At 33.2% G+C, this 23,633-nt stretch overlaps 2 protein-coding genes across 3 annotated transcripts in view; one reads left to right on the top strand and one right to left on the bottom strand.

Annotated features, from left to right (window-relative positions):
• Positions 1 to 423: 423 nt before the first annotated feature.
• LOC134716378 (keratin-associated protein 19-2-like) lies at positions 424 to 13,566 on the bottom strand. 2 transcript variants are annotated; one of them, XR_010106872.1, is made up of 5 exons: positions 13,418 to 13,566; positions 10,358 to 10,662; positions 2,955 to 3,032; positions 1,747 to 1,865; positions 424 to 517 (listed from the first exon to the last, which is right to left on the bottom strand). XR_010106872.1 is itself a non-coding variant. In XM_063579348.1 (4 exons), exons 2-3 carry the CDS (start codon positions 10,659 to 10,661, stop codon positions 9,331 to 9,333), a joined length of 450 nt encoding a protein of 149 aa, XP_063435418.1. In that variant the 5' UTR covers position 10,662; positions 13,418 to 13,566; the 3' UTR covers positions 8,014 to 8,105; positions 9,289 to 9,330. The 2 variants fall into 2 exon arrangements, 1 of the variants encoding a protein (XP_063435418.1); XM_063579348.1 differs by lacking the exons at positions 424 to 517; positions 1,747 to 1,865; positions 2,955 to 3,032 and adding exons at positions 8,014 to 8,105; positions 9,289 to 9,401 and having other exon boundaries at positions 10,283 to 10,662.
• A 6,911-nt stretch (positions 13,567 to 20,477) lies between these two features.
• The window catches only part of LOC134716376 (macrophage mannose receptor 1-like), a 31,997-nt gene continuing 28,841 nt past the window's right edge, over positions 20,478 to 23,633 (top strand). The window contains exon 1 of the mRNA XM_063579345.1: positions 20,478 to 20,625. Within this exon, the coding sequence (XP_063435415.1) occupies positions 20,580 to 20,625 (46 nt within the window). The 5' untranslated portion in view covers positions 20,478 to 20,579. The remainder of the gene's footprint in view (positions 20,626 to 23,633) is intronic.

Raw genomic sequence — 23,633 nt, 5'->3', positions numbered from 1 at the left:
TGTATGTTATACTTTAGATGTCTGTTTGTTAGACTCTAGATGTCTGTATGTTAGACTCTAGATGTCTGTATGTTAAGGTCTAGATGTCTGTATGTTAGACTCTAGATGTCTGTATGTTAAACTCAAAGGTCAAAAGAGAGAAACTATTAACACGGATAAATTATGTGATCGCCAGACTCGGTACTATCAATTCCGTAACTATTCTTGGTGCATATTGAAAAAGGAAAGCTCTAATTAAGCGACATTAATCATTTCTGCACTAAAAAATCTAACTACTGTGATAATGATTATGTGAATAGTAAGAGAAATTCGTCTAAAGGAATTAAAAATCGCCAACACAATAAGCCCTGGAAACAAAACATGGATTGGAAAGTAAAAACTAGTATCTGTACTATTTGCACAAGAACAAAACAAAAGATAGTATCTACATATGCATCCATTTATTATAATATGAAATAAAAAACATCAAGAGATTTGGTATTGACGACCAGTAACATCACAGCGTATTGACAGATATCTGCAATAAAAAGAAAACAAATTATATGCATTGACAAAAACAAAAACCTAACAACCAAATGATACACATACTACGAGGTAGTAATATTAGTTCTTCTATTGTTAATAAATAATTTGTTGATATAAAAAAAAGAAGATGTGGTATGATTATCAATCTCTCCACAAGAGACCAACATGACACAGAAATCAACAACTGTAAGTCACCTTCAACAATGAGCAAAACCCATACCGCATAGTCAGCTATAAAAGGCCCCGAAATGACAATGTAAAACAATTCAAACGAGAAAACTAACGGCTTTATTTATGTATTTGAATATGATAACACAGTTTTATGTAATTGTTCCAACATATATGTTAAAGAAAGGCAACGAGTCATGGAATAGCGTACACATGAGTGTTTGCTATTTCCTGCAATTCTACTATCACTCCTTCGCAATATCTAGAGGAATTAAATATTTTGTTAATATTCACTTTTTGATCAAAGAAACGTGTAACATTTCAAATAAACAGTTCTACATTCCTTAAAGCAAGTTGATAATATCAAATATGGAAGCCCTGACAGTTGTAATTCTAGATAAGAGCAATTGACTCTTTGTACTGGTGATTTCTTTGTACTGGCGATTTCTTTTCATACTGACAGTGAAATCTGTATTATTTAAAGCTGTTACTAGTATACAAAGCGACACATGTGTAGTCCATCACATTATTTCTTAAAGAGCTTTAAAGACATCTTTAAAAGTATACTACTGAAAGCTTCTTTACTTATTTCACTTATTAGTTCAAAAGAAATGTAGCTTGAATTCTTTATTTCTACATTGCAGTTAAAATTTTAGCACTTGGTACTTTGTTTTTTTTATTTCTAGCTACAACAATGAGCACACCCCATATGGAATTTACTGACCCCATATATACCGTATTAGGTCACTAGCACACTATGTAACTAATAATACTAGTTCAGTGATGATGAACGCCATACTAAACTCCAAATTATACACAAGAAACTAAAGTTAAAAATAATACAAGAATAACAAAGGCCAGATGCTCCTGACTTGGTACAGGCGCAAAAATGCAGCGGGGATAACATGTTTATGAGATCTCAACCCTCCCCCTATATAATACAATACAATATAGTTTATACCTCTAGCTAATGTAGAAAAGTAAACGCATAACAAAACGCACATTAAAATTTAGTTCAAGAGAAGAACCTATATGTCAGTACTAATGACTTACCTATATACAAACTAGCCAGTTCCATAGCTTAGGTATTTATAACATTTGTTATCAGAATTAACCAGTATTGTCATCATTGTTATTGCGGAGTAGTGCCCAAAGGGCTGCAGCGCCAATTACTGAAAATATGTAAAAAAAGAATTCTTAAATATTTAAAATACAAATCTACATCTGTCAATTTTTTAAAATTACTTTTTTCTAAATTTTTCATCTTTTTTTTCTGAAAAATTATTAAATATTGTACAGAGATCACACTGTCTTGTTTGTATGTTTGTATGTTTGTGTTTATTCTGGTTTGGTGTTTTGGGGATAGGAGGGGGTCTGTTAATTTTGTTTTAAGGGGTCGAGTTGGGGTTGTTTTGGGGATAGGAGGGGGTCTGTTAATTTTGTTTTAAGGGGGTGAGTTGGGGTAATACATCAGTATTCTATAAACTGTCGATGTTCATGTCAACTTGTTCGTGTTCTTATGTGAAGCAGATTTACCGCATTGTAAAATATTATTTTTAATTTGGTGTTAAAATTAAGACGAATTATGTTCAAAACGTTTTGACCTACTTTTGAATTAATTACGACCATTAAACTTATACCTGAAGTTTCTTGAATTTAATACTTTGAACTAGAAGTTGTGGAGCTGGTTATTTAGTAGAATAATCTCAATTCTATTTTGATTCAAAATGGCGGACCTTTACTTGTCATTGGAAGCACGTGTCAATGTGTTTCTTAATAGGGTTTATATGGGTGTTTTTTTCTTTCTTGCATTTTTGAAACTCAAATTGACGAAAATTAACATCAAATTCATGTGGAACAGTTGCATTTTAAAAGTAATATGGAGAGTCTCCCTAATACACATAGTGATGCACATTTTTATAGGGTAGTGCAATTGCAAGGCTGAACTAAATGTAAATAACATAAATATTTTGATATTGATTTTTTTTTATTTATTAAAATGTCCTTTGATGAGATCAATAACGCTCGGAATCATACAAAAGGTTAGCAGGTTTTTGCTTTAAATGGAGATCCATTCAAATTACAAAAGAAGCAAGCTCTCAGATATCATTCATGCCATATGAGTAATATTTTAAAGGCTTTTTTTGAGAACACGTTTTCAACGTGAAGTAAGTTAAGGTAAACATTCGTCAGACAGCAACCGGTCAATATAAACTTTTTAAAACAATATCCTTATTTAGAATAAAATATGATCCACTTACACCACCAAATAGGATTGCTGGCTTGGCCACCATAACCACCTCCTCCGCCACCAAAGCCAAAGATTCCACCTCCTCCTCCTCCTCCTCCACCGAAGCCACCGAGGCCACCTCCTCCACCTCCTCCACCTCCAATAGAACCAGATACAGGAACTGGAAACTCTGGGAGTGGATAAGGATATGCCTGATAAACTGCAGAACCTCCATAGCCTTGTCCATACCCCTTGCCATAACCACTGTATCCACCATAACCCTTGCCATAACCACTGTATCCGCCATACCCTCCGTATCCGCTATTACCACCATACCCTCCGTACCCACTATTGCCACCATAGTTGCCGCCTCCATAACCATATCCGGCGGCACTGGTCAGTGCTACCACACACGAACATAGAATAATGGTGATGGCAATCTTCATCCTGTTCACCATATATAAACGTTGAAGAAATAAATGTCAATTCATTTGAAAGGATCATAATATTCTTATTCTGAATTTATAGGTACTTTATATTACAAAAAAAATATTTTTTGTCTTTCAAAACAGTAGGTTTTTCAAATAACGAGAAAGAGATTGCAGGGGAAGGATTTTCATTTCCCGAGAAACAGGTTCCTGTGGGCATGATTTCAAATTAACATCAGAAATATCAATTTAAGCTTGATTTTATTATCTGAGAGAATAAATTTCGAATTGAATTATTTTGTCTCAGAAACAGAAAAAATACCATTTTGATATAACAAAACCTTAAAAAATCATGAAATCTCTGCAATCTTTAGTTGAAATTTATAATTGAAAATAGCGTAATTCATTTTGTAAGTCTTAAAAAAACTTTATTTTCGAATTGAAGTAAGGAATTTAACTAAGTATAAAAAGAATGACAAATATACAATAGCGGCGCATATCTTGAAATTGAAATATATTTTGATTCTATGTTAAATCTTCTTTTTTTAAGCATCTTGACCTTATAAATTTCAACTAAGGATTGCAGAATTTTTAAGATGCTACCTCAACATGGTATTCCTTCTGTTTGTGAGTACAAAAAATCAATTCGAAAATAAAGTTGGTTTTTTTTAAACTTACAATGTGAATTATACGCTATTTTCCATTTAATGAAAAAATTAAAAATACCAGAATTGTGTATCGTAACTTTAGTTCACTATCATATAGCTGATCTCCTTACCTGTCCGAGTGAGACTCCTGATTGTCATGAATATTGTAAAGATCAATTCCAGTTTATATACTGGTTCGAAATTTGACATGCTTTATGTAATAAAACGGATTGGGTACTCGTCAAAGGATTCGTCGTGAATTGATCATCCCTTCATTCTCTGTTCTCTTACTTCCTATTAAACTAACATTCTAACCCTGACCAATAAAACGTGTAACATGACAGCTTTAGGTTATAACTCAAAAGCATAGAGAATTTTCGAAGATGGATTTTACAGTAGGTTGTTCCATAGGTTTTTATTTTTTAAATACCTTCATTTCTTGTACCCTAAATGTATGTCTATCCGTCACTTGTTTTCTAGCCCCACTATATTGAGTTACTGATACTCAAGCCCTGGTACCTGAGGTGATCATCGCCTCAGTAGTTAGTACTTCGTTACTGACTACAGAGATACAACATAACACACTTTATCAATTAATTACCCATTTTTTTTAAACTACAGTTCCAACTCATTCAGAAAAAGTTGTATTTAGCTACAATTGGTTGTTCTCTCGTATTCATATTTGATATACGGCCTTTGGTTCCTATTTTAGTTTGGACGTTTCTGTGAAGGTATTAAATGCAGAAAAGTACGTGTTCAGACACATACATTTATAAACTATTATTTTCATTTCCTATCTATACGTTGGTTTGGTTTTTTGAAAGATACTATGGTTTTCTTTTTTATTTCACACTTTAATTTCTGGATAAAACGACTGCAGTTAGAGACAGCTTGCAAAAGAACGATTTCTGTCGGAAGGAGGAAGAAAGAATAATAATCAGAACAAATATAATAGGTCTTTATAAACCTAAAAACTGGCAGACTCAAAGTTCGAATAAGGAAAAAGACTAATTATAATATGACGTGCTTCTTTCGTTTTGTAAATAATACCATGATATAATTCTCATAGATAACTGTACCTGTTACCTAGTCGGTATCTTCCTCCTCATGCAGGAGCTTCACTTCTAAAGCGTGTGCATTTATTATTGTTATGCGGTATAGGCTTTACTCATTGTTGAAGGCCGTACGGTGACCTATAGTTGTTAATTTCTGTGTCATTTTGGTCTCTTGTGGAGATTTGTTTCATTGGCAATCGTACCACATCTTCTTTTTTTATATATCATTTGCACCCTAACACACAACGAACTCTTAACAAGTGGCTTACAGTCTATGTTCATCAACTTAAATCACTAACTTATTTACAGCATGCGGACTAAGCAATCACCATACAAACAAAATTAATTATGTGATACGTAATCCAATGTCCAGATTTCAGGGATGTATATAATTCGTATAAATAACAGCCCACCAATGAGCGGAAGCAAATTTGTTTGTTCCTCCCTGGACGGAATTCGAACTCAAGCTACTGAAATATCGTTGTACCAAATCGCCTTGCACTGTGACCGACGCGCTGGACCACAGAGGCTCTACAAAAATAAAGCTTTTGCTGGCCGGGTGTTACCTTTCCTCCGTCAGTTTTTATCTAGCGTCGTAACACAGCACATGATATATAAGGCATGAAGATGGAATTTTATAGATCAGCTCAACTATCTATCGTAAGTATATATAATCTAATAAAAAGTGTACAAAACAACACCAATAACAACATTTATCATAGGTACCAGGCTTATACAATTCTAATTAAAAAAAAGACTTATAGCTATTTACAACCGAGACTGCTTCAAATAAAAATAATAATGTGTGATATGAACTCTAAAACTTCACAGATGACGACAGTTAACTTATGCTACAACATCGATAGCTTGGAAATCGATTCTTATAAACAGCACTGATCGATCTATGCTGGTATAATATTTCTAATAAGAAAATAGTATAGTAATTACAATAGAGGCTGCGTATTTAAACATCCAAAATTAATAGCAGTTTGATAATGATTAAAACAATAATAATAACTTTTGGCAAAGGTTAAATAATTGAACATGACTGCGTACTTGTTCATCCCTCCCAAATGAATAGAACCATGGAATTTGAACTGGTAAAATTACAAACAAAAATGGAGTTAACAAAGGTAAAGAAATAGAAACAGAATGTGTAGTAATAAGAAATATAACTACGCAAAATTCGAACTACATCGGTCAGTGCTGTTTATTGGGAATGTCTTACTACGCAGTCATTGTTGTAAATAAAGGCAACAGTAGTATACCGCTGTTCAAAACTCATAAATCAATGTAACATCTTATATGTTGCCATCTTTGAATTAGAGCTGTACCAGTTCATATCGCACATTACTATTTTTATGCGAAGCATTGATTAGCAGTCTCTGTTGTAAGGGAGCAACCATTTAACTTGATTAGCAGTCTCTGTTGTAAGGGAGCAACCATTTAACTTCAATGGCGGGAAATGGTTTCTTTTTTCTTGTACAGCCTACGTCATTTAGAAATATCTAAGTTTGCGGTTAACACAGATAAATCATTTGATCGCCTGGCTCCGTACTATCAATTATTTAACGATTCCAGGTTTATAATGAATGTTACTCACCTGCATCCAGTGTGTTTTGGGGAAATCATGTAAAATAATTTGAACATCATAAAAATATTACTAGATACCCTAAAAGTGACTGAGACCAAGTTTGATTTTATTTAGCCCAGTAGTTAAAATTAAAGCAGGTCATCCCAGTGTAGTTTTTTTCATTAATTACTGAAGACCCCATATTTAATCAGTTTTGAAATTGTGACCATCTGAAATTGATTTCTTTAGCAATTTTGCATTAGACTTCTATAGTAAACCCCTTTGTACTATTTATAGCAATGGCGACCATGTTGAATGAATGTCTTGGTCATCGGATACATTTTTCAATCAAAATACCATATTGAAAATTATGGTCAAGTTTAATTCTATTTGGTCTAGTAGATTAAGTAGAGATTGTTTTTTTTTAAATTACAAACATTTATGAAAAAAAATTCTTTCAAGGCCAATTACTCCTTAAAGGGTCAATTAATACTTTTGGTCATCGAGACTTATTTGTAGATTGTAATTCCCTGAGCATTATTGCTGTTTACAGTTTATCTCTATCTATAATAATTTTAGAATAATAATAAAAAACTGCATTTCAGATTTGTTCTGAATGCTTTATTTCATAGATATAAGCCAAAAACTACGTTCTATTTTTTTAAACTATAATATTCCCTGATAATGATTACTGCTAAGTTTGGTCAAATGTGTCTCAGTAGATTCAAAGGAACAGAATTTTGCAAAAGATTACACAAATTGACTTTAAAGGGCAATAACTTTAAGGGTACAATTGACAATCCTTGGTCATGCATGTTAACTTATTTGTAAATTCTTCTATGCTGAACAGTATTTTTCGATCTATAATATTTCCTCACAGTGACCAATTAAGGGGTAACAACCCAACAACAGGTTATCTGTATTTTCTAAAAAAATGTCAAGACCTCAACATGATAAACAGTTTACCTCGTGTATGCTTTTGTTTCAGAGATATGTTTTGTATTTATCCACATTTCTTTACACTAGATACCCTAATGATTGTTGTGGCAAAGTTTGCTTTAATTATGCCAAGATGATTCAAAGAAGATTTCTGTAAAAGTTAACAGACGACAACAGACGACAGCCGACACCCGACAAGTGATGAGAAAAGGTCACTTGGCCTTTTATGCAAGGTGAGCTAAAACGGAAAGCTCTCAGCAACATAAATCATTTGAGTTTACTGCACTTAAATCTAACTACTATGACAACGGTTATGTGGATTTTAAGAGAAGTTCAGCTGAAGGAATTAAAATATCACCAACACAATGAACATAAGAAACAAAACATGGATTGGAAAGTATAAACTAGTATCTGTACTATTTGCACAAGAACAAAACAAGAAAAAGTATTTACATATGCATCCGTTTATTATAATTTAAAAAAATATATCAAGATATTTGGTATTGACGTCCAGTAGCATCACAGCGTATTGACAGATATCTGCAATAAAAAGAAAACAAATTATTATATGCATTGACACAAAAAATAAACCAACTGAAAACCATAAGATACACATACTCCCAGGTAGCAATACTAATATCATTTGTTATCAAATGTTTTTTTCTAACCGGATAAGACCATATGATAACATGTTTTTTATGTAATTGTTCCAATATATATGTTAAAGAAAAGCACCGAGTCATTGGAATAGGGTACGCAGGAGTGTTTGCAATTTCATGCAATTCTACTATCACTTGTTCGCATTTTTTAGACGAACTAAATATTTTGATAAAAAAAATGGGAACATTTTAAAGCTCTTATACAAAACAACGCATGTGTAGTCCATCACATTATTTCTAAAAGAGCTTTAAAAAAAACTTTGAAAGTATACTACTGAAAGCTACTTTATTTATTTCACTTATAAATTCAAAAGCAATGTAGCTTGACGTTATTTCTAGTTAAAAAATGTGCACTTAGTACTTTGCTCCATAAATGAGAACATTGAGCCTTGCTTCTCTATTTCTAGCTACATTTATAAATGAGTTCATGGAACTCTGATGTTCTATTTTAAGCTACAAAAATGAGCTCATGGAACTCTAATGTTCTATTTTTAGCTACAAAAATGAGCAGATTGAACTGTGATGTTCTATTTTTAGCTACAAAAATGAGCAGATTGAACTGTGATGTTCTATTTTTAGCTACAAAAATGAGCAGATTGAACTTTTAGCTACAAAAATGAGCAGATTGAACTGTGATGTTCTATTTTTAGCTACAAAAATGAGCAGATTGAACTGTGATGTTCTATTTTTAGCTACAAAAATGAGCAGATTGAACTGTGATGTTCTATTTTTAGCTACAAAAATGAGCAGATTGAACTGTGATGTTCTATTTCTAGCTACACAAATGAGCACATGAACCCCCATGTCATAAAATCAAGTTTGTACGATTGTTATATCGAAATTGCAAGAAAAAAATCAACGGTCAATTTTTCTCTTTACATATTGACAAGAAAAATGTCTACGGTTTATTTTATTTCCAATAATTGTATAATTTCACAAATGAGTTATTGCATACGCTCTCCATCTAAGGAACATTCTGTGTTTTTTTATATGTTCATGTAAGCAGGTTAATTTGTGGTCAAATCATATAATCTATATGTACTTATGACTTACTTATGACTTACCTATATACAAACTAGCAAGTTCCATAGCCTAGGTATTTATAACTATTTGCCATTATTATTATTGTCATCATTGTTATTGCGGAGTAGTGCCCAAAGGGCTGCAGCGCCAATTACTGAAAATGAAGAAAATCTTAAATATTTAAAATAAAAATCTACATCTGCCAATTTTTAATTTTAATTACTTTTTCCAAATTTTTCATCTTTTTTCTGAATTAACTATTAAAAATTGTAGACAGAGATCACACGGTCTTGTTTGTATGTTTGTGCTTATTCTGTTTTTGTTTTTTGGTGATAGGAGGGGGTCTCTTAATTTTGTTTTATGGGGGGTGAGTTGAGATAATACATCAGTATTCTATGAACAGTCGTTGTTCAGTTAACTTGTTCGTGTTCTTTTGTGAAGCAGATTTTAGGTTAAAATAAAATAACTTAATTAAGACAATTAAACTTCAGTCTTATACCTGAAGTTTCTAGAATTTGCTGCTTTGAATTAAATATTTGTAGAGTTTTGGAGCTGGTTATTTGTAAAATAATATGAATTATATTTAGGTTTCAAATAGTTGACATAAACTTGCCATTGGAAGCACGTGTCCATGTGTTTTTTTTTCTTGCATTTTGAAAATTTAAATTGACGAAAATAAACATCAAGATCATTTGGAAATATTACATTTATAGAGTAATTTTGAGAGACTCCATACAGACATAGTGATGCACATTTTTAAAGGGATTTTTTTTTATTCAAATTTCCTTTGATGAGATCGATAAAGCTGGGAGTTAAACAAGGGTTCGCAGGTCCAAATTTCTTGGTTGGAATGAAGATCCCTTCAAATTACAAAAGAAAAAGCTCTCCGATATCATTCATCCAAGATGAGAAATAAATGCTATTTTGAGAAGAAAGTTCCAACGTTAATTTAGTAAATATACTAGTTTATGTAAACGTTCGATAAACAGCAACTGGTCAATACAATTTTTGTTAGAATAACTATGATCCACTTACTCCACCAAATAAAGTTGTTGCCATAGCCACCATAGCCACCCCCTCCCCCTCCTCCACCAAAACCACCAATTCCACCTCCTCCACCGAAGCCACCGAGGCCACCTCCACCACCTCCAATCGAACCAGATACAGGAACTGGAAACTCTGGGAGTGGATAAGGATATGCCTGATAAACTGCAGAACCTCCATAGCCTTGTCCATACCCCTTGCCATAACCGCTGTATCCACCATATCCCTTGCCATAACCGCTGTATCCGCCATACCCTCCGTACCCGCTATTACCACCATAGTTGCCGCCGCCATAGCCATAGCCATATCCGCCGGCACTGGTCAGTGCTACCACACACGAACATAGAATAATGATGATGGCAATCTTCATCCTGTTCGTTAAATACAATGTGAAGACAAACATGTCAATTAATTTGAAAAGACCATAATATACTTAATCGGAATTTAGTAAATACTTTATAACTACACAGATTTTCTTTTTTATCTTTCAAACCTGAACAGGAGGCTGTTCGTTTACGAGGAAAATGATGCTCAAGGTAGGATTATATTCACGAGGAAGACAAAGCATCCACCATTATATCTAATACGCATGAAAATCTGAAGAAAAAAAACTGCGCAGTTGATTTTCGAAATTTTCTGATTTTAATGTGCTTCAACTTCTTAACTGATTTGAGGGTCTCTGGAGAGTCATTTATAGACGGAACTCGCGTCTAGCTTACCAAATTGTAGCCGGATTTCTTTATTGAATTTTGTTTCTAATAAAATTCACTTATACAATGTATGTTAAGAAGTAAGTCACCCACCGTAATAATATAATGTCGACTCCTTATTTGGTTCATTGGGACTACTATCCGTTTGTGAAACAACACAAATATAACAAGATGCTATATGATTGACAATAAGACTTAAAGACAACTACCAACCAGAGACCAAATGACACATAATTGAGCAATTTAAGGTCACCGTACGACCTGCAATAATGAGCAAAACCCATACCACACAGTAAGCTCAAGCTATGAAAGGCCCCATCATGAAAACATCCAAGAAATTCGAACGAGAAAAAGAACTTTTAACGTAAAAAAAAACCTTTGGTTATTTTTCCAACAATATCATTAAAATTCTTGAAAAAAATATACGTTCATTCTTGCGTGGTACGATTTTTTTTATAGAATGGATAAAAAAACCTACCCCCTCTATGTTAAATGGTTGTTCCCTTTCCTAATGCCTGTATATTAAGACTTTGTTTGGCTTGCTTGGTTTGTTCAAGGATTTTTATAACTATACAAATCCTTGGTTTGTTTGTACAAATGTTTGCTCAAGTATTGTAATTAAGGCCGTGTTCACACCAAACGCCGTGTACAGTAAACATGTTTACATTTGGTTTTTAATTACACTAGTTTCACATAAGATTTGTCCACACCACATCTATACACCTTGTTTAGTTACCTGTACATACGATGTGTTCACACTTGTAAACTATATGTCATTTAAATGTTCATTACGTAGAACCGAACTCAAATTTTCGAACAACTTTTCTAGCAGTAAGGGAACGACCATTTGACTTTTAAAAAAATGGGGGGGGAATGGATTTTTCCACAATTTGATTGAAAAAAAATCAAGTCATACAGATGATTAGAATGATAAAATAGTCTGAATCCAAAGTTTACCCATACATTAAAGTGTTAAATATTGAATTAGTACCATCGAAAAAAATTGAATATTAACTTTCGCGCAAGAAAAAATTCGGACTCAGACCCCTCCCCCTTTTTTTTTTTAAAGTAAAGTGGTTGCTCCTTTAAGAAAGTCATTTTGGATGATTTGCAGTAGTTTAAAGATGCCTCGACTACGCATTAAAAATGAAGGCTGCATCAGCGTGCTTATAAACAAAGAAAAAGAATTGCGATGTTAAGGATCACTACATTTCTATCTTTTCTGTTTGTTTCAAATGGTATTGTTTCTACAAGTTGTTTTTTTTTGGCAAAAGGAGAGGGTGATATTTTTTTTAATTTCTAATTGTATTTTAACGGATATGAGATTTACAAAAACAAACAATTAACCTCACTCTTTTTCAGTAATGCATTTATGAGTGAATCGTTGTTTGAGTAAAGACCAGTGGCAAATATTTCTGTCAGTGTGTACGTCCAGTCGATTCGAGTAGACCTTTTCTAAGGAATTATGTGTTCGGCAATGATGATGGATGAGTTTTAATAAGGGGTTAATCAGGCTACGTGAAGTGTTTTGATAACAAATAAATATTATCAAGTTTAGACAAATATTTCTGTATAGAACTTAATTAATAAGTGTTATAAGTATCAATTTTATATAAAATCGTTTCTTTTTTACATATAAATGGAAAAATTACAGTTCGAAATGTCTAGTTTTGTGTACACTGAACCTACACAAGGCCTACATCGACTATCGACTGCATGTAGACAAAACATGATTTAAACTACATGTAAACATTGAGTTTTATCAATGGGAACGTAATTATGTTTAGTTTATGTGTGAGTTACACTATAACACAACACCGAGTTTAGGTCAATGTGAACACGGCCTAAGATTGACAACCTGTCGTGTAATGTTACACAGGTTTAACACCGCCTTTATGTTGTATATTTTCGTTTGCCATATCATGTATTATGCTTCTTGTAAATAAAGTATTCATTATTTGTATTGTTTGCAGATGTCAATCTTAACTATGATGACTGATCAAACGTTCATACGAACAAAACAGCTAATCAAAGTCTTGTTCTACAAGCATTAGGAAATTAGCTCTTCATTCGTATGCGCGTTTGTATAATATTCGGGATTTAGCAATGCATATCTGGAAATTGAAATGTTTTTTTTAAATATCTTGACCTTATAATTTCCAACACAAGGTTGCAGAATTTTCATAATTTTTTCATTCTGTTTCTGAGACAAAACAAAATCAATTAGGAAAAAACAAGGTTTTTTTATGACATACAATGTGAATTATACGATATTTTCAATTTAATTAAAAAAAAGGTATACAAAAATTGTAAAACATATAATGTGAATTATTCACTTTTTTGAATTTGAAGAAAAAATTTAATATTTTCAGAATAGCGTAACTTTATTTCACTATCATATAGTTTATCTCCTTACCTGTCCGAGTGAGACTCCTGATTGTCATGAATATTGTAAAGATCAATTCCAGTTTATATACTGGTTTGACATTCTTTATGTAATAAAACGGATTGGGTACTCCAAAAACGTGAATCGGTCATCCTTTTTTTTCCATTTTTCTTACTTCCTAGTAAGATCAAAGTAAATATTTGTAACCAATAGGCATGGCAAGAGATATAAACACATTTTGGTAATTAATTACCTGAAAATGGATTAAGATTATAAAAAAATAAAATAAAGTTCGACTCCCTCAGGCAAATTTGACATTGGTTGTTCCCTCGAATATTCAATTTATATAATTTTTATGATATATACGGTCGTTGGTTTTAATTTTAGTTGGAGCCTTCCTGTGGGGGTTAATCCAGAAAAGTACTTCGGACATATATACTAATTTATAAATTATTTTAATTTCCTATCAATCTAGGGTTTTCTTTTTGATTTCTAACTTTAGATATATAACAATTTAGCTATTTTGCTTTATAAGATAACTGACCAAAACAATGGACGAAATACAGGCTTGTGACATTACCTCAATTTTCAATTATGGAAAGTTTGTAAAATATCATTCATTGTGTCTTTATGTCATCCATTGTGTCTTTATATCATTCATTGTGTCTTTATATCATTCATTGTGTCTTTATATCATTCATTGTGTCTTTATATCATCCATTGAGACTTTGTGTCATCCATTGTGTCTTTATATTATTCATTGTGTCTTTATATCATTCATTGTGTCTTTATGTCATTCATTGTGTCTTTATGTCATTCATTGTGTCTTTATATCATTCATTGTGTCTTTATGTCATTCATTGTGTCTTTAGATCATTCATTGTGTCTTTATGTCATCCATTGAGACTTTGTGTCATCCATTGATACTTTGTGTCATCCATTGTGTCTTTATATCATTCATTGTGTCTTTATATCATTCATTGTGTCTTTATATCATTCATTGTGTCTTTATATCATTCATTGTGTCTTTATGTCATCCATTGTGTCTTTATGTCATCCATTGTGTCTTTATATCATTCATTGTGTCTTTATGTCATCCATTGTGTCTTTATATCATTCATTGTGTCTTTATGTCATTAATTGTGTCTTTATATCATTCATTGTGTCTTTATATCATTCATTGTGTCTTGTCATCCATTGTGTCTTTATATCATTCAGTGTGTCTCTTCTTATGTCATGCATTGTATCTTCTTTATATGAAATATCATACAGTCAAGTAAGACCCCGTTCACACTAGGACATTTTTATCGATTTAAACCAGACCGGTTCACTGTAGATCGGTTTAAGGGCTAATGTGAACGCTTAGAATCGATCTTCAATCGGTCTAAACTAAAACTTCAAAAGAGGTAGTTTAGTTTGAATCGATCTAAAGTAAACCGATCTTACTTTAAATGTGAACGCAGAGGTCGGTTTTAACTAGTACGATTAAATCGAAAATAACATATGCGCATGCATAGCGGCAAAAAGTATCTCAGGCCACACCAATTTGATTCCTTGTTCGACGGACCCGCCCGCACCTATTTTTTCCAAAACAGATTTTTTTTATTTTTATTATATTCCCGCTTCCCGCATCCGGAAATGAAATCATGTCCATTTCCCGCACCGTTTTTTTGTAAATATTATATAAAGATCTCAACATTTGTTTTTTTAAATCACAGTCTAGCCTTTATATAACGATTTTAAACGTACCAGCACCCCACAACACTGTAAATATCTGCGAGAATATTTGTTTCAGCATGATATTCCAAGCTCCGATATAAATAGAAATACCAGTACAGAACAAAACGTTGGTTTCTTTCCCCTAACTTAATATATTCCCTATAAAAAAAAAATGTTCGTTGGTTATGTTGTTAAAATAAAGTACTAAGAACTTCCGAAGGATTTGCCTTGACAACTGCAATTATAATGTATGGTGACGGTCATACCCGCTGCGGGTTTGTGCACCTGTCCTGGTTGATTCAGAGACCTGTCGATCAGCAGTTATCGTTTGTTGATGTGGTTCATTGGTATTTTCCCGTTTGAAAATATAATTTAGATCGTTGGTTTTCCTGTTCGAATTGTGTACAATACTAAGGTGTGGTCCCTTATAGCTTGCTGGTTAGTCTTGATCAAAGCACTGTGTAAAAGGCCGGACTTTGACCTATGTTTGTTATTATCAGGTTGGGACCAACCCTCCCTCAGACAAGGGCCTTGAAGGGGTCATTTTACCATGTTTACTGTTCAGTCTGTTGTAGAAAAGAAAATAGAAATACTAAGGATTTGTACAGTGCTACTATACAAAACATTTGGCAACTTGGAATTTTTTACTCAAAAAGAGGAGAAATACATTATATTTTAAACAACTTTTCTAAAAGAGGGATGGGTTCACTTATTTTGAATAATATTAAACTGTTAAAGTAAATGTGTTAACATGGTTAAAGTCCAGGAATATTACAAATTCTTGGACATGTTTTGACCATTTTATACCAAATATTATAGATCTTTGGGAAAATATAAGCCCTTTTGTACTTAAAGTGTTTTTACAAAAAAAAATATAATATAACTTTAATATTTTGACCCCTCATAAATGGGATATTCATAACATTAAGGGGTTGTTCTGAACCTGATTATGACTTGGATGGAGAATTGTCTCATTGTCAGTCACACATACATAGACCAGATTTAATTATTCAATTATTTCTTGTTGAGCAGGGAAAAAATACTTCATAAATTTAAGAAATGTCAAGGTACAAGTGATAAATCAAGTTTTAATATGGTCAAAACCTACTTTTTTAGGTTTACAAAAAAAAATTATAATCGCTCGCCTTTACTTTTTAAGCTTCGCCTCAAAAATTTGCAAATTAATTATTTTTTTATTAAAATTTTCAAATCGCTCGCTCGCCCCAATTTTTGGAGTCCAAAAATCCGTAGAACAAGAAATTAAATTGGTGTGGCCTCAGAGGTTTGTTGTTTAACCCATATTTCTGTGTTAAAGGACCTTTAAAACAAACTGAAAACATATTGTCTTCATCGTAGCATAGACTTGCAAAATTTATGTCTTCTTTTCTTATGTTGATTTTTTGTTTTTGCAGGAACCGCAGAAAACTGCAATAACACAAGTATCAAAATTTTAACTTGTGATTCAAGAGAAACAATAACTTGTGTATCAGTGTATCAACACATAAATTTGATAAATCAGTTCTATTTATACACAATGTTTACAGTTTTACGGGTAAAAAGGTTTAACTTAGATCGATTGCGTTTTTAATTGTAGTTAGTCCGAGATTACTCTGACGTCCAACGGCTGGGGCCTCAGCTTGTCTGGCTAAACAGCCGTCGGACGTCAGAGTAATCTCGGACTAATTGTAGTGTGAACGCAGTGGTTTAGTTTAGACCGATAGAGATCATTATGATTAAAGATAATGTGAACGCATACTGGTTATATTTAGATCGGTTCAAATTAGATCGATAAAAAAAAATGATAGTGTGAACGGGGTCTAAGGCAGCAACCATTTGATTATTTTTTTTTTTGGGGGGGGGGGGGGGGGGGGCTATGGATTTTTTTGGGGAAAAATAATTTGTTTTTCACCCTGAGAAAAAAAAATGTTTGTTTTACCCTCAGCTGCTACTATATGTAATGCTAACATTTTAAGAAAAAAATTGTGTTCGACTTGTCGCAAAAAAAAATATATTGTTCTTCGCCGAAGGCGAAAAAAAAACGTTTGTGGAGAAAAAAATCCAAAGCCCCCCCCCCCCCCCCCCCCCCCGAAAATCAAATGGTTGCTGCCTAAGGTCAATCTCCTTCCCTTTTTACGATTGTGACTACCAAATCAGACTATTTACCGGTTTTGTAATTTCATAAGCAACACGACGGGTGCCACATGTGAAGCAGGATCTGCTTACCCTTCTGGAGCATTCGTGATCGTCCCCAGTTTTTAGTGGGGTTTGTGTTGCTAAGTCTTTAGTTTTCTATTTTTAGTCTTGTGTACTATTATTTGTCTGTTTGTCTTTTTCTTTTTTAGCCATGGCTTTGTCAGTTTATTTTCTATCTATGAGTTTGACAATCCCTCTTGGTATATTTCGCCCAAAAAGTTTTTGTCAACTAAATTTTGAACAAAACAAAATCCTAAACCCTCTTTTTATGAGTTAGAATTTTTTTCCGATTGCCTAACAACTCTAAGACGATCTTTTTTTTTTTTTAACGTGGATAATATACTTTATTGCACTCTATTGCTGTTAACAATTTACTTAGTGTACAGCATTGCACTAAGTATCCCTGATATATTAGTTATTAGGTATCCAGGGAGAATATCTAATACGATCTTTGACAAAATAAAAAATAAAAAGATGTGGTATGATTGCCAATGAGATAGCTATCCAACTATTGACGTAGAAATGATCAAATATATGTCATAGTACGGCCTTCAACAATAAGCAATACCTATATCGCACAGCAAGCTATAAAGGGCACCGCAATGACAAATGTAATACACTTCAAACGAGAAAAACAACGGACTGATTTCTGTACAAAACATTAAATGAAAAAAGATTATGAAATACAGCAACACTTGACGACAACTACTGATTAACAGACTCCTGACTTGGACAGACACATACAAAAAGTGGCGGGGTTAAACACGTGTCCAACCCTTCCCTAAAACAGAACAACACAATACCAAACTGTTCAAAACATAAAAGGAAAAACAATAAGGATAAACAGCAACGAACGACTTCCCTTCATTGACAGACTCCTGACTTTGGGCATTCATATATACAGAATTTTAAACCAGCTGTCAGTTTTTACGAGTAGTCTCATATCTGTACTTAATATCTTTGTGCTGTGTGGATGTATAAGTACCCATCCACGTCCACTCTGGGTTTTTGGTTAGAATTATTTCTATTTGTATCCATCTGATGAATTTTATAGTAAGTTCTTATGTTGTACTGTTACATCACTGTCCCATGGTAGGGGAGGTTCGCGCCTTCAAACGAGTTAACTCCACCTCATTCTGTATTTGCCAGTCCAAAGTCAGGAGCCAGTATTTCAGTGTTTGTCGTTTGTTGCTGTGTAAAATATTTCTTTTTCGTTCATTATTTTGTACAGAAATTAGGCTCTTATTTTACTAGTTTGAAATATTTTACATAAATTTTGTCATTTATAGCTGACGACTATGCATAATTGGCTTTGATGTTTTAGTAATAGACTAAAAAGGTTACTTTTGAGCAGCCATTTTTATTTTCGCCCTCATTCGAAAAAAGGTCAAACTTGTGTTGTATCCACGCACATCATCTCAGGTAAATTTAAAAGATTTTCTATAAAGTCATGTCGGCCATCTTGAAATTTGGAAAAGTTTTTCTTGACTTCATATCAAAATTTTGTCTATACCCCTTAATTTATACTGTAACACATTTCATGCTTTCAACAAAAAATTAAGTATATTCTGATATTCACTGGACTATTTTTTTAAAGAACATAACCAATAGATCTCGGAAATTTATATATACTCCAGATTTATTACAGCTTGATACCAGAGAACTTACAGGGACATATATATATATATATATATACGTACTTATGAATATAATTATTTTCTGTGACTGTATCTTACATTAATTTGTAGGATCCTTAACTATAGATAATTTAGCTGATCTGTAACAATAACATCTTCATGCCTAATATATCATGTACTGTAGTACGCCGCTAGATTAAAACTGACGTGGAAAGGTAACATATGGCCACCGAAAGCTTTTTTTTTGAGAGCCCAGGTGGTCGTGTGGTCTAGCGGGACGGCTGCAGTGCAGGCGATTTGGTGTCACGATATCACAGTAGCATGGGTTCGAATCCCGGCGAGGGAAGAACCAAAAATTTGCGAAAGCAAATTTACAGATCTAACATTGTTGGGTTGATGTTTAGACGAGTTGTATATACATTATGTACACAGCCATGTATCACCATCATTGATGGCGATCCGATGGATACATCTGTTGTAGGGTTGTCACTGACTCATACGTACTTATGAATATAATTATTTTCTGTGACTGTATCTTACATTAATTTGTAGGATCCTTAACTATAGATAATTTAGCTGATCTGTAACAATAACATCTTCATGCCTAATATATCATGTACTGTAGTACGCCGCTAGATTAAAACTGACGTGGAAAGGTAACATATGGCCACCGAAAGCTCTTTTTTTGAGAGCCCAGGTGGTCGTGTGGTCTGTCGGGACGGCTGCAGTGCAGGCGATTTGGTGTCACGATATCACAGTAGCATGGGTTCGAATCCCGGCGAGGGAAGAACCAAAAATTTGCGAAAGCAAATTTACAGATCTAACATTGTTGGGTTGATGTTTAGACGAGTTGTATATACATTATGTACACAGCCATGTATCACCATCATTGATGGCGATCCGATGGATACATCTGTTGTAGGGTTGTCACTGACTCAGACGTACTTATGAATATAATTATTTTCTGTGACTGTATCTTACATTAATTTGTAGGATCCTTAACTATAGATAATTTAGCTGATCTGTAACAATAACATCTTCATGCCTAATATATCATGTACTGTAGTACGCCGCTAGATTAAAACTGACGTGGAAAGGTAACATATGGCCACCGAAAGCTCTTTTTTTGAGAGCCCAGGTGGTCGTGTGGTCTAGCGGGACGGCTGCAGTGCAGGCGATTTGGTGTCACGATATCACAGTAGCATGGGTTCGAATCCCGGCGAGGGAAGAACCAAAAATTTGCGAAAGCAAATTTACAGATCTAACATTGTTGGGTTGATGTTTAGACGAGTTATATATATATATATATATACTGTTCCCAGATGTAACTGAATAAAATTATAGAATACATCAAGAAAAAAATATTTTGTTAGTAAATCCGAGAAAATTGATTTAATCCTATTTTTCATTGCTTTTTGTCTGTTATCAAAATTGAATGTGTATAGGTGTTATCACATTTTATCTAATAATCAAACAAAAACTTCAACTTAACCCGACTTGTACAATTATGATAACTAAACCATATTACATATCTACATATATGTTAAGCATATCACCAGTCAGGGGTCCAAAGTAACATCTTGTCTGTCAGGGGTGGATAAATGATGTAAAGTGGACCGTTGAATTAAATCTTTGTTTTCACAATGAATTCTATAACAAGTGCTGTGGTTATTCTTGTGGCTGTTTACGGTATGGTCTTTGATTTCAAATTTATCTAGCACTATAATACTAACATTTCACAAAAAATGTTAAAAGCGTTTCACTGTTTTATTTCATTGAAGAAAAAATAATAATACTTGAAATGTTCAGTATCCATCGAATAATCGAAGAAAAAAACTTGAAAACTTAATAGTGTTATTTCATAATTTTAATTGTATTATACAATCTAAATTATGAAATAACACTTTTATTAAATATAACTTTATTTGCCTCTTCATTGTGTAAATGTCAGTTTTGATTGACGATTTAGATGGTTGAACTACAGTGTAAGATATAATCTTTACCCGTTATGGTCTCTGATTTGGCATATTCTCTTCATCGGCTATACTTCAATAGTTGCCGATAGACATCAGTGTTAACCATGGATTCCTAGAAATAGAAATGAAGATTGTGTCCATGGAACACATGTTTCCATTTTTCCTAGGAAAGTTAAAAACATGAGATTGGTAAAAGTGATGCCACCTTTATTCGAACTTAATCTGTATTATGTGATAATAAGCATTATGTATATGTCTCATACAATTTGATTGAGGCAAAGAAAAGTCACAGTGCAGAAACGGCAATAACTCGATAACGTTGAAAATGAGTCGACTCTTATTCAAACTTGAGTCTGTTTCACAGGTACTTGTTTCTATCCATACACATGTCGACTATCCTTCTATTCATATGGATAGTCGACCTTCGTATGGATAGAAACAAGTGCCTGTGGAGTTGGGGTGACATATTGTTATTGTTCGTTTATTTTATTTTTTCTTCTTCTTATTATTATTATTTATTCTTCCACACTTTTTTGTCCATACTATTTCTCCGAGTTAGCTTCAACAATACTTCTATTTATATGGATAGTCGACCTTCGTATGGATAGAAAAAAGTAAAAACACAAAAATACTGAACTCCGAGGAAAATTCAAAAAGGAAAATCAAAAATCAAAAGGCAAAATCAAAAGTCCAAACACATCAAACGAATGGATAACAACTGTCATATTCCTGACTTAGAAACAAGTGCACGTGGTCTGTTTAGTGGCAATACGCAGTGCGTATAAGTTTCTTAAAATATTAAATTTGGTTGGGGTAATTTACGGTAACCCTAATCGCATGAGAACACAGTTATTTCGTATTTTAAGAGAAACTATTTAGCTTCAGAATGGGGTTAACGCTTTTGAAAATAATATTCTGATCCCCAATTTGATGAAAGAGAAAAATTCTTAATGCAAATCCCCCGATACCTTACAGTGTCTAATTTTGAAAAAAAATAATCTGATTTTTCGCGTCCAACCTACATGAAAAAAATATTTAAAATAAAATCCCGCCTGCGCTTTCTCAAAACTATTTTTAAAGTGTGGTGTTCTACTTTTGGGACAAATCATATCAAAATAATAGATATTTTCATCAATTCTAACTGAAGATATGGACAATTTCATGTATAGAGGGTCTTGAAATCTTTTGACAGCTTCTGAAATGCTAATTTGTTACCTTTTTCAGTTTGACCAAATCACCTCTTTACTTTAAAATTCATGACCCAAATTTTTGTACAGTGTAATTTCGTCTTGCTGTTTGAGACATAAACCATGAAGAACTAAAAAATAATAATTAAGCAACACACAGTCCACACTAGGGAATATATTCGAAAATCAAAGGACGATAACTGTGTTCCCGGACCTTATGCATCCTTTGCCTATCAGTGTGTTTTTCACCAATACCCAGAATTTGTAGATGGCGTTGCTGAACAGATGAGGCATATTTTACATTATAGTTCCATCCTTTAAATTAAATGTTAGAAACATTATACCTTGTGTCTGTCACGTCTATTGATAAACTGTTCCCTTTGTCGATTTCCACCTCCGTCACGGTTGTATCCATGGACAATGAAATGTATTGCTTCTATCAGATGAGAATTAGATACAAAACGACTAGAAATACAAGTGTTGTCTTGCTATCCCTCCCCAAAGTCTGTTTTCAAAATATGGAAAAAAGGTAAGTTGGTATATGAAGGATCAGTCACACGTTACAATTCGTAACTGCATCGTTTTATCAGTCACACGTTACAATTCGTAACTGCATCGTTTTATCAGTCACACGTTACAATTCGTAACTGCATCGTTTTATCAGTCACACGTTACAATTCGTAACGGCATCGTTTTATCAGTCACACGTTACAATTCGTAACTGCATCGTTTTATCAGTCACACGTTACAATTCGTAACTGCATCGTTTTATCAGTCACACTTTACAATTCGTAACTACATCGTTTTATCAGTCACACGTTACAATTCGTAACTGCATCGTTTTATCAGTCACACGTTACAATTCGTAACTGCATCGTTTTATCAGTCACACGTTACAATTCGTAACTGCATCGTTTTATCAGTCACACGTTACAATTCGTAACTGCATCGTTTTATCAGTCACACGTTTCAATTCGTAACTGCATCGTTTTTTACTAAATGTGATGTATTCAATAGTTCTTGGGAGAAGTGTTAGTCGATTGTAAAGTTTATTTAATATATTGAATAAGTCGAAGCATCGACATACAGGAAGTAGATATCTGTTATTCGGTTAACAGTACCAGATCAAAAAAATATGTTTGACAAACGTACTAACGGACGGAAAAGACCGATCATTAAATTCAAAAATTATGTTAATAAGATTGTGTCGCATACGTTACAACGTCAACAGAACTAATCTCAAAGGAACGTAGCTCATTGACTCGACCCTTTCTTTGTTTCATAGGTTAAACTTTGATCAATCTAGTTTTATGACGGTGTTTATTTAGTTGATAATCTAAACATGTTATCTTATTATATCATCGGAAGTGGTACACATGTAATTGTGTACGTTTGTACAAAGCTTTTGGGTTCTCTTTCGTACTTGATACCACATCACTGTTACGCTCAGTTTTAAGACAAATAGATCTTCCGATATATTTCCTGTTATATATTTTGGAATAGCTGGGAAGTTGTTAAAGACATTGCAGGGATA

This window comes from Mytilus trossulus, chromosome 4 (assembly GCF_036588685.1).
Source record: "Mytilus trossulus isolate FHL-02 chromosome 4, PNRI_Mtr1.1.1.hap1, whole genome shotgun sequence".
Classification (NCBI taxonomy): domain Eukaryota; kingdom Metazoa; phylum Mollusca; class Bivalvia; order Mytilida; family Mytilidae; genus Mytilus; species Mytilus trossulus.
This window is presented reverse-complemented; position numbering and strand designations above follow the sequence as displayed.